This window comes from Syngnathus acus, chromosome 10 (genome assembly GCF_901709675.1).
Source record: "Syngnathus acus chromosome 10, fSynAcu1.2, whole genome shotgun sequence".
In the NCBI taxonomy this organism is placed as follows: domain Eukaryota; kingdom Metazoa; phylum Chordata; class Actinopteri; order Syngnathiformes; family Syngnathidae; genus Syngnathus; species Syngnathus acus.
The window spans coordinates 22,414,456-22,427,993 of NC_051095.1; the positions used below are offsets into that span (position 1 = coordinate 22,414,456).

Consider the following 13,538-nt stretch of genomic DNA (forward strand, 5'->3'; position numbering starts at 1 on the left):
AGACGGCTCCGGCTACACAGTCAGATAAGTTTCCCTAGGGTAGTGGTTATCACATTCGCCTCACACATGAAAGGTCCCTGGTTCGAAACTGGGTGGAAACAAGCAGTATGAACTTTTTTGTCAGCCCCTTTGAAAAATTCGACTCCGGCGCCAGTCCGTGATGGGACTTTTTGCAAGACCGCTCCCGCTTCACAGTCAGAAAAGTTTCCATTGTGTAGTGGTTATCACCTTCGCCTCATACATGAAAGGTCTCCGGTTCGAAACTGGGTGGAAACAAGCAGTATGAAGTTTTTTGTCAGCCCATTTGAAAAATTCGTCGCTGGCGCCAGTCCGTGATGAAACTTTTTGCAAGACGTCTCCCATTAATTAGACAGGCAAGTTTCCATAGTGTAGTGGTTATCACGTTCGCCTCACACGCGAAAGGTCCCCGGTTCGAAACTGGGTGGAAACAAGATGTATGAGTCGTTTGACAGCCCTTTGAAAAATTCTTCTCCGGGGCCAGTCCGTGATGCAACTTTTTGGAAGACGGCTCTTGTGGGGCAGCCTGGCAAGTTTCCAAAGTGTAGTGGTTATCACGTTCGCCTAACACGCTAAAGGTCCCCGGTTCGAAACCGGGTGGAAACAGGCCGCATTAATCTTTTTGTCAGGCCCTTTGAAAAATTTCTCTCCGGCGCAAGTCCGTGATGCCACTTTTTGCAAGACGGCTCCCGTTTAACAGTCAGGCAAGTTTCCATAGTGTAGTGATTATCGCGCTCGCCTCACACGCGAAAGGTCTCCAGTTCGAAACCAGATGGAACCTTGTCGAACGAGCTCTTTTGTCAGCCCATTTGAAAGTTCGTCTCTGGCGCCAGTCCGTGATGGAACTTTTCGAAAGGCGACTCCAGTGGAATGTTCAGGCAAGTTTCCATAGTGTATTGGTTATCACATTGGCCTCACACGCGAGAGGTCCCCGGTTCGAAACCGGGTGGAAACAAAGTGTATGAACTTTTGACAGCCCATTTGAAAAATTTGTCTCCGGGGCCAGTCCGTGATGCAACTTTTTGCAAGATGGCTCCTGTACCACCGTCAGGCAAGTTTCCATAGTGTAGTGGTTATCCCGTTCGCCTCACACGCGAAAGGTCCCCGGTTCGAAACCGGGTGGAAACAAGCTGTAGGAGTCCTTTTGACAGCCCCTTTGAAAAATTAGTTTCCGGCACCAGTCCGTGATGGAACTTTTTGCAAGACGGCTCCTGCTTCACAGTCAGAAAAGTTTCCATTGTGTAGTGGTTATCACATTCGCCTCATACACGAAAGCTCTCCGGTTCGAAACTCGGTGGAAACAAGCAGTATAAACTATTTTGTCAGCCCATTTGAAAAATTCGTCGCTGGCGCCAGTCCGTGATGAAACGTTTTGCAAGACGGCTCCCATTGCTTTGTCAGGCAAGTTTCCATAGTGTAGTGGTTATCACGTTAGCCTCACACGCGAAAGGTGCCCGGTTCGAAACCGGGTGGAAACAAGCTGTATGAGTCTTTTTTACAGCCCCTTTGAAAGATTCTTCTCCGGGGCCAGTCCGTGATGCAGCTTTTTGGAAGACGGCTCTTGTGGGGCAGCCAGGCAAGTTTCCATAGTGTAGTGGTTATCACGTTCGCCTAACACGCGAAAGGTCTCTGGTTCGAAACCGGGTGGAAACAAACTGTATAAAGCATTTTGTCAGCCCCTTTGAAAAATTCTTCTCCGGGGCCAGTCCGTGATGCAACTTTTTGCAAGACGGCTCCCATTGATTAGACAGGCAAGTTTCCATAGTGTAGTGGTTATCGCGCTCCCCTCACACACGAAAGGTCTCCAGTTCGAAACCAGATGGAACCTTGTCATACGAGCTCTTTTGTCAGCCCATTTGAAAGTTCGTCTCTGGCGCCAGTCCGTGATGCAACTTTTTGCAAGATGGCTCCCGTACCACTGTCAGCCAAGTTTCCATAGTGTAGTGGTTATCACGTTCGCCTCACACGCGACAGGTCACTGGGTGGAAACAAACTGTATGAATCTTTTTGTCAGCCCATTTGAAAAATTCGTCTCCGGGGCCAGTCCGTCATGCATCTTTTTGCAAACTCACATACAATAGTAAGGCAAGATTCCATGGTGTAGTGGTTATCATGTTCGCCTCCCACGGAAAAGGTCCCCGGTTCGAAACCGGGTGGAAACAAGTCGTATTAATCTTTTTGTCAGCCCCTTTGAAAAATTCGTTTCCGAGGCCAGTCCATGATGCGACTTTTTGCAAATCGGCTTTTTAGGAGGCCGCTTGCCGCTATCAACACCCGTAAGGCGGCGGGCCCTGACAACATCCCAGGTCGAGCGCTGAAGGACTGCGCTGGGGAGCTGATGGGTGTCTTCACGGACATCTTTGTCAGGTCTAAGTGCCATCAGACATTAAACCACACGCTGGAAGGAAGAGGAGAAGACAACCAGAACAGGTTTCCTCGCGAGGAGAACGATAGAGAAAGGAACCTCAGTTACAATCTCCATCAATTCTGAGTCCTTACTCCACGTGCCCCTCTTTTTAATGTTTTGGTTGCCCTGGTTACAGAGGCGTTGCTACACTCAAGGGAGGGGAGATTGTGGCTGTAGCAACGCTGATTAGCTCAGGAATGTAGTGTGGTTTGAATTAGCACTTCATTGTCGGCCCATGACCCCGCAGAGTTTGTCCTCTTTCCTCAAACAGCTGTCTTCCCCCATGGTTGGCTGACTCGTCCTCGACTCTGATCAGATAACTTGAATCACGTTGATTGCCGCTTTCCTGTGGAACAATGCAACTAAACCTTTGCTAACTTTATCTACTTGGTAAATTAACACACAATAATAATAATTACCGTGTTTTTCCATGCAAAATGCGCCCCCGTGCATAATACGCACCCTAAAAATGGCATGTCGATGCTGGAAAAAAGCATGTACCCATGCATAATACGCACCCAAATTTCTACTCTTACTTAAGTCCGTAAACGTAAAATTATTTCAGAAAAAAGATCATCTTCGGGAACAACCGGATGTTATTCTGCCGGTCAGTATCACTGCGCATGCGCTAGCAAACTCGATAGCGAAGAAATGTTTCGGATTTGTGTAGGGTACATTGTGACAGCAAACGAGCAGGTGATCGAGCAAGCGTCTGATACGAGAGCATTGTGTTCGTATGGAGCGTGTTTGAAGTGAACAGCAGAGAAGAAAGGAACAAGGCAAAGTGTTGTGAAATAAAATATTACCTGTAATACGCATTTTGTTATTTGCTGATTGAAACTGCTAATTAAACTGTGAATTGAAACTAATAGGTAGAGAACTGAACTCTCGCTCTTTATATAGCTGACGTGTCTTGCGCATCCGATCTGCGCATACTGTCATGGCGGCCTCGGTATGATATCCGGTCTGCGATGGAGATTAAAAAACAAACAATATTTGACAATAACACACCAGCAAGGATTGCACCATCGCATCAAACAATGTGTCGTCAATTATGAATTTTACTGACTAAGTGTGTTGGGCAGGAGGGCTGAATGCGATGCGCGATTGACAACAAACACGCAGAAAGGTGTGATTTCAAGTTTTATTTCGAGGGAGATTTTCTTCAAAAATTGTTGTACCATGCATAATGCGCACCCCAGATTTTAGGACAATAAATTAGTTAAATTTTGTGCATTATACATGGAAAAACATGGTAACTTGTCCTAAACACTTCAACACACATTAAGTAAATGTGAGGTAACTGGTATGCAGTTCCTTAAACAAACATTGAGTAAATATGGGATAACTTGTATGCAACTACTTCAAACTGTATATAACACAACAAAGAAAAACTTTTCTGATCAACAACAATCTATGAACCAAACCTACAGTTAACTAAAAGGAATGAAGTTCTTTGAACCAAACAAAGAACATTTCGCCTATGCAAATAAGCTCCGCTCATTGTTAGTGAAGGCCTCTTACCATAACAAAAACACACAGACAACATAAGGACAGGAAGGACACATATTGCTGACAGGGATGAAAAGACATCCCTGTCACTAAAGAGGAAGAACCTAGTTCAAAGGAAAGTCATAAACTCGTAAAGATGAGGCCTCCAGGTCTGGCAGGCCAAGACTTCACTTGAATGATTCCAACAATCTTTAACATTTCCCTGCAGCAGGCCATCGTCCCATCATGTTTCAAGGCTGCCACCATCGTACCTGTGCCGAAGAAACCTGCTCCGTCCTGCTTCAATGACTACCGCCCCGTGGCACTGACGCCCATCATCATGGAGTGCTTTGAGCGGCTTGTCATGGAGCACATCAGATCCATTCTCCCCCCCACCATAGACCCCTTCCAGTTTGCGTACCGAGCCAAACGGTCCTCTGAGGATGCCATCTGCTCTGCCCTCCACTCAGCCCTCACCCACCTGGAGAGAAGGGACTCGTATGTGAGATTGCTGTTTGTGGACTTCAGTTCTGCATTCAACACCATTGTACCACAGCGACTCATTTGCAAACTCGACAAGCTGGGCCTCAGTACCTACACTACCGTTCAAAGGTTTGGGGTCACAAAATTGTTTGGGTGACCCCAAACTTTTGAACGGTAGTGTAAATATTATTATAATAAAATATTATGAATTAAATATTATAAATTATATTTTATATTTGTATAAGATTATATATAATCTATGAATATAAGTATACATATATATTATAAGATTTTTTACACAGAAGATTATATATATAATCTATAAATAATTATCTAAATAAATATATACACTACCGTTCAAAAGTCTGGGGTCACCCAAACAATTTTGTGACCCCAAACCTTTGAACGGTAGTGTACCTCTGCAACTGGCTACTGGACTTCCTCTGTCAGAGGCCTCAGGTGGTACGTGTTGGCGACAAAATCTCCGTCAGCATCACGCTGAGCACGGGGGCCCCCCAAGGCTGCGTGCTCAGTCCGCTGCTCTTCACCCTGCTGACGCATGACTGCACTGCAACTTACAGTAGCAACCGCGTGCTGAAATATGCCGACGACACGACTCTGGTAGGTCTCATCACCGGGGGCTCCGAGACTCAATACAGGTCGGAGGTCGACCTTCTGGCCACGTGGTGCAGGGACAACAACCTCCTGCTGAACGTCAACAAGACCAAGGAGATTGTTGTTGACTTCGGGAAGGGTCACACCCAACTTCTGCCACTGACCATCGACGGTGCTGTGGTGGAGAGGGTGAGCAGCACCAGATTCCTGGGGGTGCACATCAGTGAGGACCTCTCCTGGTCCACCAACACCGCATCACTGGCAAAGAAAGCTCAGCGCTGCCTGTACTTCCTGCGGAAACCCAGGCGAGCAAGTGCTCCTCCGGCCGTCATGACTACATTCTACCGTGGCACCATTGAGAGCGTCCTCTCCAGTTGTATCGCTGTTTGGGGTGGTAGCTGCACTGAATACAACATGAACGCCCTGCAGCGCATAGTGAACACGGCTGGTAAGATTATTGGTGCTTCACTCCCCTCCCTGAAGGACATTTACACCTCCCATCTCACCCGCAAGGCGACCACGATTGTGAGTGATGTGAGTCACCCCGCTCACTCTTTGTTTGATCTCCTGCCCTCTGGGAAGAGGTACAGGAGCCTGCGGTCCCGCACCACCAGACTCACCAACAGCTTCATACTCCAGGCTGTTAGGATCCTGAACTCTCTCCCCCCTTCTACGTAGCGTCCTGTACTTTTGCTCTATATTCTCTGCTGTCTGCTGTATGCACACTTGCTCCATTTTTGCTCCTCTTATTTATTATGTTTTGTTTTTTTTAATATTTATTATTTATTCATCACTCTTATTTATTCATTGTTTGTGCCTTCTTGTTTTTACTTTTTGTGTTGTTGTATGTATATTGTGTACTATGTCTTGTCACCGTGGGATAGTGGGAACGGAATTTTGATCTCTTTGTCTGTCTTGACATGTGAAGAAATTGACAATAAACCGTTGACTTTTTTTGACTTTGACTTTTTCCAAGACAGCTCCCGTAGCTGAGTCAGACGAGTTTCCATAGTGTAGTGGTCATCGTGTTTGCCTCACACGTGAAAGGTCCCCGGTTCGAAACCGGGTGGAAACTAACTGTATGAATCTTTTTGTCAGCCCATTTGAAAAATTCGTCCGCGGGGCCAGTCCATCAGGCAACTTTTTGCAAGACTGCTCTCATGGGGTAGTCAGATCAGTTTCCATAGTGTAGTGGTTATCACATTCGCCTAACATGCGAAAGGTCCCCGATTCAAAAGCGGGTGGAAACATGCGGTATGAACGTTTTTGTCAAGGGATCTCGTGACGTAACATGCAGGGACAATTCTTGATCCCTTTGTAGCCAACAGGCCGCTAGGGTGCACTTTGTCCATATGTAATTAACATTAACGACGGGCTTACTCTGGAGTCGAGATGTAGCGTTGGGTTACAAGTTTTATTTTGTAGCAAATTTGTGCAAAGTGCCTTCAAGATTGATTGAAGATTGGGGTGGAAAGAATCGCTATACATTTGATGTATTAAAAAGAATTTGTAACAAAAATGGTGTAACCAAAATGTGTTTCATTTCATCAATACCGTTGGCCTCACATGGAGTGAATAATATGTCTTTAAAAAAAGCAGGTGGTGTGGTATTAAATTAGCAGTTTGAGATTTCTCTGAAATGTAAAGTGCGATATAACTACTACTAACTACTACTACTACTACTACTACTACGACTACTACTAGAAAACAGGGACAAATGTTTGCAATCCAACAGAGTTATACACATTTAATTTCCAACTACACATTTAGTTACCTATAATATTGCAATTTAATTAAAGCCACAGTGGCAATATCTTGCTGATCAATTGTCCTTTCATGCTTCTGGTTATCAAATTCAAGCGCATGTGAAAATGCTATATAAATAAAGATCATGTTGGCATATCTGTTAAAAACAAACATCTTAATCAGTGGTTCTTAACCTACCACTACGCGGCCGGTTCTAGTGACAAGTCACAAAAGACCCTCGTCGTTATACGTGTTCCTTGTTAGTATAGTGGACATTATCTCCGCCTGTCACGCAGAAGACCGGGGTTCGATTCCCCGACGGGGTGTTAATTTGTTTATGTGAACTAGCGTTGGGTATGCTGTCTACCAAAGTGTGTTAACCTGTGTTTGCAGCAGAGTTATTACACAACTGCAGTGGTTTTTGTGTGACAGTTTGTGTTAACTGCAGGCAGTGGAATTCCACTCCATTAACTAAATTAATTATTTAATTAGTTTGCTCATTTGTTACTCCATATTCGCAACAGAAATGGTGCCTCATCGGAATTGAAGTGAACTATGATGTTGGTGGATTTGGAGTTTGGAGAGCACACTGCACAGAGCTGGTTGAGACTTCACTTCACAAATATATCTGCAACCAACACAAGTGTATGGGCTTTTCATAAAAAAATCGGAATAACTATGTTTACAGCTCCTCTCTATTCTAGCTCTTTAAAACGACGGCTTGGGTGACCTTGCCAGGAGTGCGAGACTCCGGCCGACATAGTCTAGGGTCATGGAGACGCGCAAAGTGCTTCACCACGATAAGGTGGTGTTCCCGTCGAGACATGCACGCACGCACGCACGCACGCACACATACGCGGACACGCACACACACACATACACACCAGATAAAAGTATTCTGTGGGGCATCCGCTGAAATATTGTGAGAGCAAGAAAAAGCAAGCTGTTAGCATCAGTTGAATAATATGGTCCAGTACCATCAGCTATGATTACTTAGAAATGAAACTTGCTTGCTTTAGCGCTGAAATTAGCAACAACAACAAAAGGAGGGGAGGGGGAGCATGAATATTTACTGTGTACTGCAAAAACAACAACAACAACAAAAAACTGATGAAAGTGAACCAGACATCGTTGGGTTGAAATAAACAATCATGTTTTATTCATAAGTTCCCAGAAGAGTCTCGATTTGCTGAGCGTACGTGTTATCCTTTGATAATACTGATTTGGTACAATTTGACATCCATCACGAGTCTCTTCACAGTGTGGAGGATCCATTACTGCTACTGATGTTGGGATCTAGGTTGGACATCCGTCTGCTTCCAAAAACAGAGGAAGAAATAAAGAAAAACAACCTAACATCAAAACCGCAGAGCGATGCTGTAGATATGCAATATTAGAGTGCCACAAAACTCTAGAGTAGTAATACCAGCCAAAGATTTTGCACATTACAAGCCACTTCTTCTTAGAAATATAAAACTCGATATTCTGAACAATAGTCTACTGTGCTGCATAAAGGTAGATCTATACACTGTACATCGAAATATATCTTGAAAAATCATTTTCACAGTTTTAAAGACTTTTATTTAGAGTATAAACCATTTTTAAACACTTTATTACATAAATTATTTTTTTAAGAGAGTGACTATTATTTGCCCTGGTAGCAATCTAAAATAATACAAAAAAACAAAATGAACATTTATTACATAAATTACAAAAGAAAACAAACTTATACATTAAAGATCATTTTGAGTTAAACTGACCGACTCATTCATGATTGTCATATAGTACTAAGAATAAATAAATAAAAAATGGGTAAATGAAAAATAAATACCAATTTAGCATGTTTCCTGGACTCTGTGAGCGGTGGGTTTTGTACAGAAGTGCCTTGGTGAACGTCTCACAATCCTACTGCGACTGAAGCGCACAAAACTACAGCATCTACGTCATCAACACGCAACATCCTGAAGTTTAGTGTAATTGGACATGTATGTATGTAGTAACATGTTTCTTCTCGCAGTTTAAAATAAACAATGCCGTGTAGTGCCACTGCCCACAAATATAGCCATCTTTTTTCATTTTGTTTTTTATGGTGTACTTTCTGGTCCTTTTGTAGCAGTTCATGGAGGCCTTGGGCTTGTGTGTTGCTAGCTTGGATGGGCGCCGCATCAGCAGCACATGACTGCTCAGTTAGTGATGGACAATGGGAGGCCTGAGACAAAGTGACGACTCAAAGTGCCGGACAAACTCTTAAACATTGCCTCGTCTGTCTCTGGTGTCCTCCTGTGAGTGTTGTTGTCATGGCAACACAATGGAGCACTCCACAATCTTTTGTCCTTTTCCTTTCAGCGTCCTTATAGAGACAGAGGATCCAGCGGCGCTCCACTGAACGGGCGCTCCCAGCGTGACCCAAAAAATATGGGTGAAAATATCAATCATCTTTTTTAAAAAGGGGAAATTTCCTATTTATTCTGTAGTGCCTTCTCACTTATTCCGATTTTTTCTTCAAAGAAATGTTACTTTAGATTTCTTTTGCCTGTGGCAGTAAAATGAATATGAATGTTTTGTCACTCTTGTCAAAAGTCCCTGCAGCGTTCCATGAGTAACCCCGTTTGTTGATGAAATCTCCAGAGAAAAAGGGTTAAGGAGGCTGGGGAGAGGACAAAAAAGGGCTGAGGAGGAGTGGGACGGATGTATAGTGGGCTGTTACCTCCTGCCCATCTCATTCTGTCTGAGGAACTGGATATTGTTGTTGCTGTCAGCTAGTTCTGGGTACTGCTCCACAGGTAGCACGTAGTAGCCATCATAGCCTTGTACTCTGCCCATCGTCAGGAGCTGCTGTCGCTCTCCCTCGGTCCAGAGGCGACTGCCTCCTTTTCCGTCTCTGGCCCTCTGCTGCTCCTTGGACCAGGCTCCCGCCAGGGCCCTCTGACGAGCCAACTCCAACAGTCTTACTTTCTCTTCGTCCACCACGTCGGCAGAGAGCCCGTAGCGAATGCTCAGAACGAACGAAGGCACAGCAAACTCCACCGTCACCCCTCTCCTGGAGCGGCCGCTCACCGTCACGTTGATGCCGCTCTCCAGTGACTTGCGGCCGTTTGTAAGCCCCAAGGCCAACAGGTCGCTGTCGGATGAGCCAATTTTCACAAAGTAGTGGCAGTCCTTCCCGTCCTGCGTGTAGTGGGTGCCTTCCAGGTACTGGGCGCCGTTCAGCACGAGAGCCACTTTGCGGCTGTCGTCGCTGGCCAAAGATGATACGCCAGCCACCACTCTGCCCTCTTTGAGGGCCAACATCACTCCACGTCCTATGATGGGGGCACTGGTGCCGAACCAGTGGCCGGGCTTTTCCTTTCGTCTGCGCCGTTCCTTGTTGAGAAGACGACCCTCAAGGGCCATGAATGCCTGGTTGTGACGCTCCGCTGCTTGCTGTACACCGGTGATCAGCTACACAGTACAAATAACAAGAAGATTGTGAGCTTTTCATTTGATGAAAAGCTCAATAACTGTCATAGCCCAGGTTTCTCAATAATTACCTGTCCATTCTCACAGTGCTGCGTAGCCTGCAGCTCGTACGGTGGCTCCACAAAGTAAAGCGAGTGTCGAGGGAACCCTGGGATTATGTTACTAAGTTGGAAGCCAAACATCACCAGCCAGCTCTTCACATCTACAGCATCAGATAAAATGAAGGGCAAATTTACACAGGGTAGCCAGCCCATCATGTGACTTATGTATTTGGAAAGGAATTTTTAAAATACATTGGTATGCAAAAACATCATGTTGCAAAAACAAGTTTTTTAGTACCTGTACCAGTACTTAAAAAAAGAAACTGTGACACATGTATAAAGTATACTGTGCTCTATTTTTTCCTTACCTGTGACATAATTCTTCACATCTAACATGTCACTGAGGGGGTTGTTGTTTTTGAACATGTACAGATTAAATGGAGCGGGATCTTTCCCAATCTTGGGCCAGATACTGTAGTCAGGCGAAGTCCAGCGCCCAGCCAGGACATCATAGTCACGCTGAGTGAAGTGGACCAGCTTGGTCAGGGCATCATACAGACCACCATGAAATCCGACCACTAGCTGGAACTCCGGGTTGGAGTCCAGGTAAACCTCCCCGTATGCTGTGTATTGCACCTGAGTGAATGGAGCAGCGACGTGTTTGGTATGAGGACACTTGGAAATGACAAATTGTACTGATCAAAATTTTACATTTCCATTACCTGTTTGATCATCTGTCCATTGCTGCTAAAAACAGCCAACGGTGTGCCAGTGTTGTCAGATGCGATGTAGTATTCCTCTCCACTGCTTACCTCCATGGCAAATACATGGCCCTGAACAAAAGAGATGACATTTGAAGCGAAAATGTTTTCAAATCGCTTTAACCGTGTCGCTCCAACGCTCAGCATTAGCCTTTCCCAACACAAAGGCCTCGCCTTCTGATTATTTATCAAGATTTGTCATTCTAGCATGTGACAAGAACAGCTTTCAGGGCTCAACACAGAAGCGTTATTTGAACAGTGAAAAAAGGTTGGTGGGGACATAACTCAGGGCCATAGCACTTTTGTATCATATGTCTAATACAAATTATAATAAAACTTTAAGATGTGGCCAAATTTTCCTCCATTGATGCATTAAAATTTGGACTCCCCGGTGGTCAATGTGCATGTGGTTCGATATCCCATGCTCCATCAATCATTCAAAATATATTCATTAACATATTGTCAATTGACTTCATCTTTTGGGTTATTTAAATCGCTGAACCTTGAGTGGACAGATTGAAGCAAATGCAGATCATAACATAGGCCCCATAAACTTCAACTGTAGGCACTAGTCACGATGACTGCATCACTTAATCCATTCTATGCTATCCCTGATGCAGCCATCACAAGGTCAACAATTTTGACTCATCCAAGCATTTAATGTTTTAGCATTCCACTATCATCCTTTTTCTCCCTATTAAAGGCTTTTTAAAAAAATATATCTTCACTGAAAATGCAAATAGGCATTGAGCTGACAGGAATTTCATCCCATTTCTTGTGGCTATGATCCATTGTGTTGCGCATGTGAGCATGCATAACTAAAGATGACTTGCAACACGGTTAGAGTTCATGTGAAATTTGATAAACATGCATTTGTGTGTCCATACATTATGATATACTGCAGCATTGGTAAAAGTTAAATAACCGTTGCTATGTATGGGAGAGATAATGTTCGTACACAAGCACAGTTACCTGAAGATCATAGTAGAGTGAAGAGATTTCTGAGCTTGAGTGGTTAAAAATGTGTGTCACCCTAGCAGGGTGGTTGAGGTCAGCGTAGAAAAATTGAAGGTGCTGTCCAAGGCTGTTCCTTGTCGAGACCCTGCGGCCCAATCCATCGTAGTGATAAACAACACTCCAGCCACCCGGGCCCCGATTGTAAGCCCTCAGCAGCTGACCCTTTGAATTGTAGTCAAACATGTCAGAACCACGCTGGCTGAGGTAGCCATCCTCATCCAAGCGGTACTGGACATCTCCCAGCCGTGTGATGCGATCACGGAGGTCATAGCGCAGCGGCATGATGCGAGCGCTGTTCCCAGGGTTCAGCAAATGAAGGTTGCCGTTCAAGTCATAGCTGTAACGCCATGTTGACCAGTCATTCACCTGAATAACAAAAACAGAAAGGCCAGAGTCTAACGTCAGTGGCAATTGCGCATAAAAGAGGGCATCGCCAGTCCAGTGTCTGATAACACAAGATCATAAATCTGCACAATATGAACTCTTGGATGATTCACCTTGACCCCAGTGAGCTGTCCGTCTCCATCATAATCATAGCGATACTGAGTGGTGTTGGCGTAGGGCCCGATTTTCAGCTCTCTCTTCACCACTCGTCCCATGCTATCGTACTGCACCGTCATCCAGTACATGAGGGAACGGAAGATCTCGTACTGGACCTCCTTGATGCGTCCGTGGGTGTCGAAATGCTTACTCAGCGTCATAACAGCTGTGGTGATAATCTGATTGATGTCGTAGTAAATGACCCCAAACTTTCCAAAGTGCTCCACCTAGGACAGAAAGAAAAAATTCATTTGTCATCCAAGGAGCAAACGGGTACGACCGAATAATTTCCATATTTTAGCCCAAAGATGGCACACCTTGCCAGAGATTTCATCATATCTGTAGAGGTCCACAGGTAGAGGCGTTTCACTGATGACTGGCTTCATGCTTGCAATTCGGAAGCTGTTGTCATGGTAGGTGTAGTCAAACCTTGCGTTGACCATCCCCTCCTCACTGAAGCGATAAATTTGCTTGTCGATGAGTGGGCCCATTTTTCGATAGCGGATGGTACAGGAGAAGCCGCCGCTTTGTAGATTGACCATCTTCAGAACGCCGGCCGTCTCATCGTAGCCAAAGGTCACAGCGGTGCTGTCGTACACAATCTCGGACAACTTGGCCAGCTTGCCGTACTTGTAGAGGACACGGCGGCCGGTGCCCAGGTAATGTGTTGCCTGAGGCCTGCCGTCTTCGCTGAAGTCATGGATGATGGAGGCGTTGCTCTCTGGCGGGTTGTAAGTGTTGCGGATGTATCCGATGGACACGTGTGTGAACATGGTGTGGCGGGCGACGCTTGGCATGGTGACAGCCGTGACCCGATTTGAGGTATCAAACTCAAAGATGTACTGCTTTTGGCTCTGCAGCAACAGCACCATGGACTGGACAAAAGGAATTCAAGAAGCAGTTTGAGTGAAGTTCAGGGTAGCTACTTTTTGCCGCATAATGTAATAAATGTAATAACTG

The 13,538-nt window shown here is 45.1% G+C and overlaps 1 protein-coding gene and 8 non-coding genes across 17 annotated transcripts in view; 8 read left to right on the forward strand and 1 right to left on the reverse strand.

The window, feature by feature from the left end:
• The first annotated feature begins 378 nt into the window (after positions 1 to 378).
• trnav-cac lies at positions 379 to 451 on the forward strand. Its single transcript has one exon. It is a non-coding gene; the product is annotated as a tRNA-Val (tRNA).
• Positions 452 to 551: 100 nt separating this feature from the next.
• Positions 552 to 624, forward strand: trnav-aac. Its single transcript has one exon. It is a non-coding gene; the product is annotated as a tRNA-Val (tRNA).
• Positions 625 to 900: 276 nt separating this feature from the next.
• On the forward strand, positions 901 to 973 carry trnav-cac. Its single transcript has one exon. It is a non-coding gene; the product is annotated as a tRNA-Val (tRNA).
• Positions 974 to 1,073: 100 nt separating this feature from the next.
• Positions 1,074 to 1,146, forward strand: trnav-cac. The gene has a single exon. It is a non-coding gene; the product is annotated as a tRNA-Val (tRNA).
• A 277-nt stretch (positions 1,147 to 1,423) lies between these two features.
• trnav-cac lies at positions 1,424 to 1,496 on the forward strand. The gene has a single exon. It is a non-coding gene; the product is annotated as a tRNA-Val (tRNA).
• A 102-nt stretch (positions 1,497 to 1,598) lies between these two features.
• trnav-aac lies at positions 1,599 to 1,671 on the forward strand. The gene has a single exon. It is a non-coding gene; the product is annotated as a tRNA-Val (tRNA).
• A 4,345-nt stretch (positions 1,672 to 6,016) lies between these two features.
• Positions 6,017 to 6,089, forward strand: trnav-cac. Its single transcript has one exon. It is a non-coding gene; the product is annotated as a tRNA-Val (tRNA).
• Positions 6,090 to 6,191: 102 nt separating this feature from the next.
• Positions 6,192 to 6,264, forward strand: trnav-aac. The gene has a single exon. It is a non-coding gene; the product is annotated as a tRNA-Val (tRNA).
• A 1,627-nt stretch (positions 6,265 to 7,891) lies between these two features.
• tenm2 (teneurin transmembrane protein 2) overlaps positions 7,892 to 13,538 on the reverse strand; it is a 216,853-nt gene continuing 211,206 nt past the window's right edge. For all 9 annotated transcript variants that reach the window (XM_037262353.1, XM_037262352.1, XM_037262350.1 and 6 more), the window contains 7 exons: positions 12,896 to 13,453; positions 12,536 to 12,805; positions 11,994 to 12,404; positions 10,983 to 11,093; positions 10,629 to 10,896; positions 10,291 to 10,421; positions 7,892 to 10,201 (listed from right to left, as the gene is read on the reverse strand). In XM_037262353.1, the coding sequence (XP_037118248.1) occupies positions 9,464 to 10,201; positions 10,291 to 10,421; positions 10,629 to 10,896; positions 10,983 to 11,093; positions 11,994 to 12,404; positions 12,536 to 12,805; positions 12,896 to 13,453 (2,487 nt within the window). In that variant the 3' untranslated portion in view covers positions 7,892 to 9,463. The remainder of the gene's footprint in view (positions 10,202 to 10,290; positions 10,422 to 10,628; positions 10,897 to 10,982; positions 11,094 to 11,993; positions 12,405 to 12,535; positions 12,806 to 12,895; positions 13,454 to 13,538) is intronic.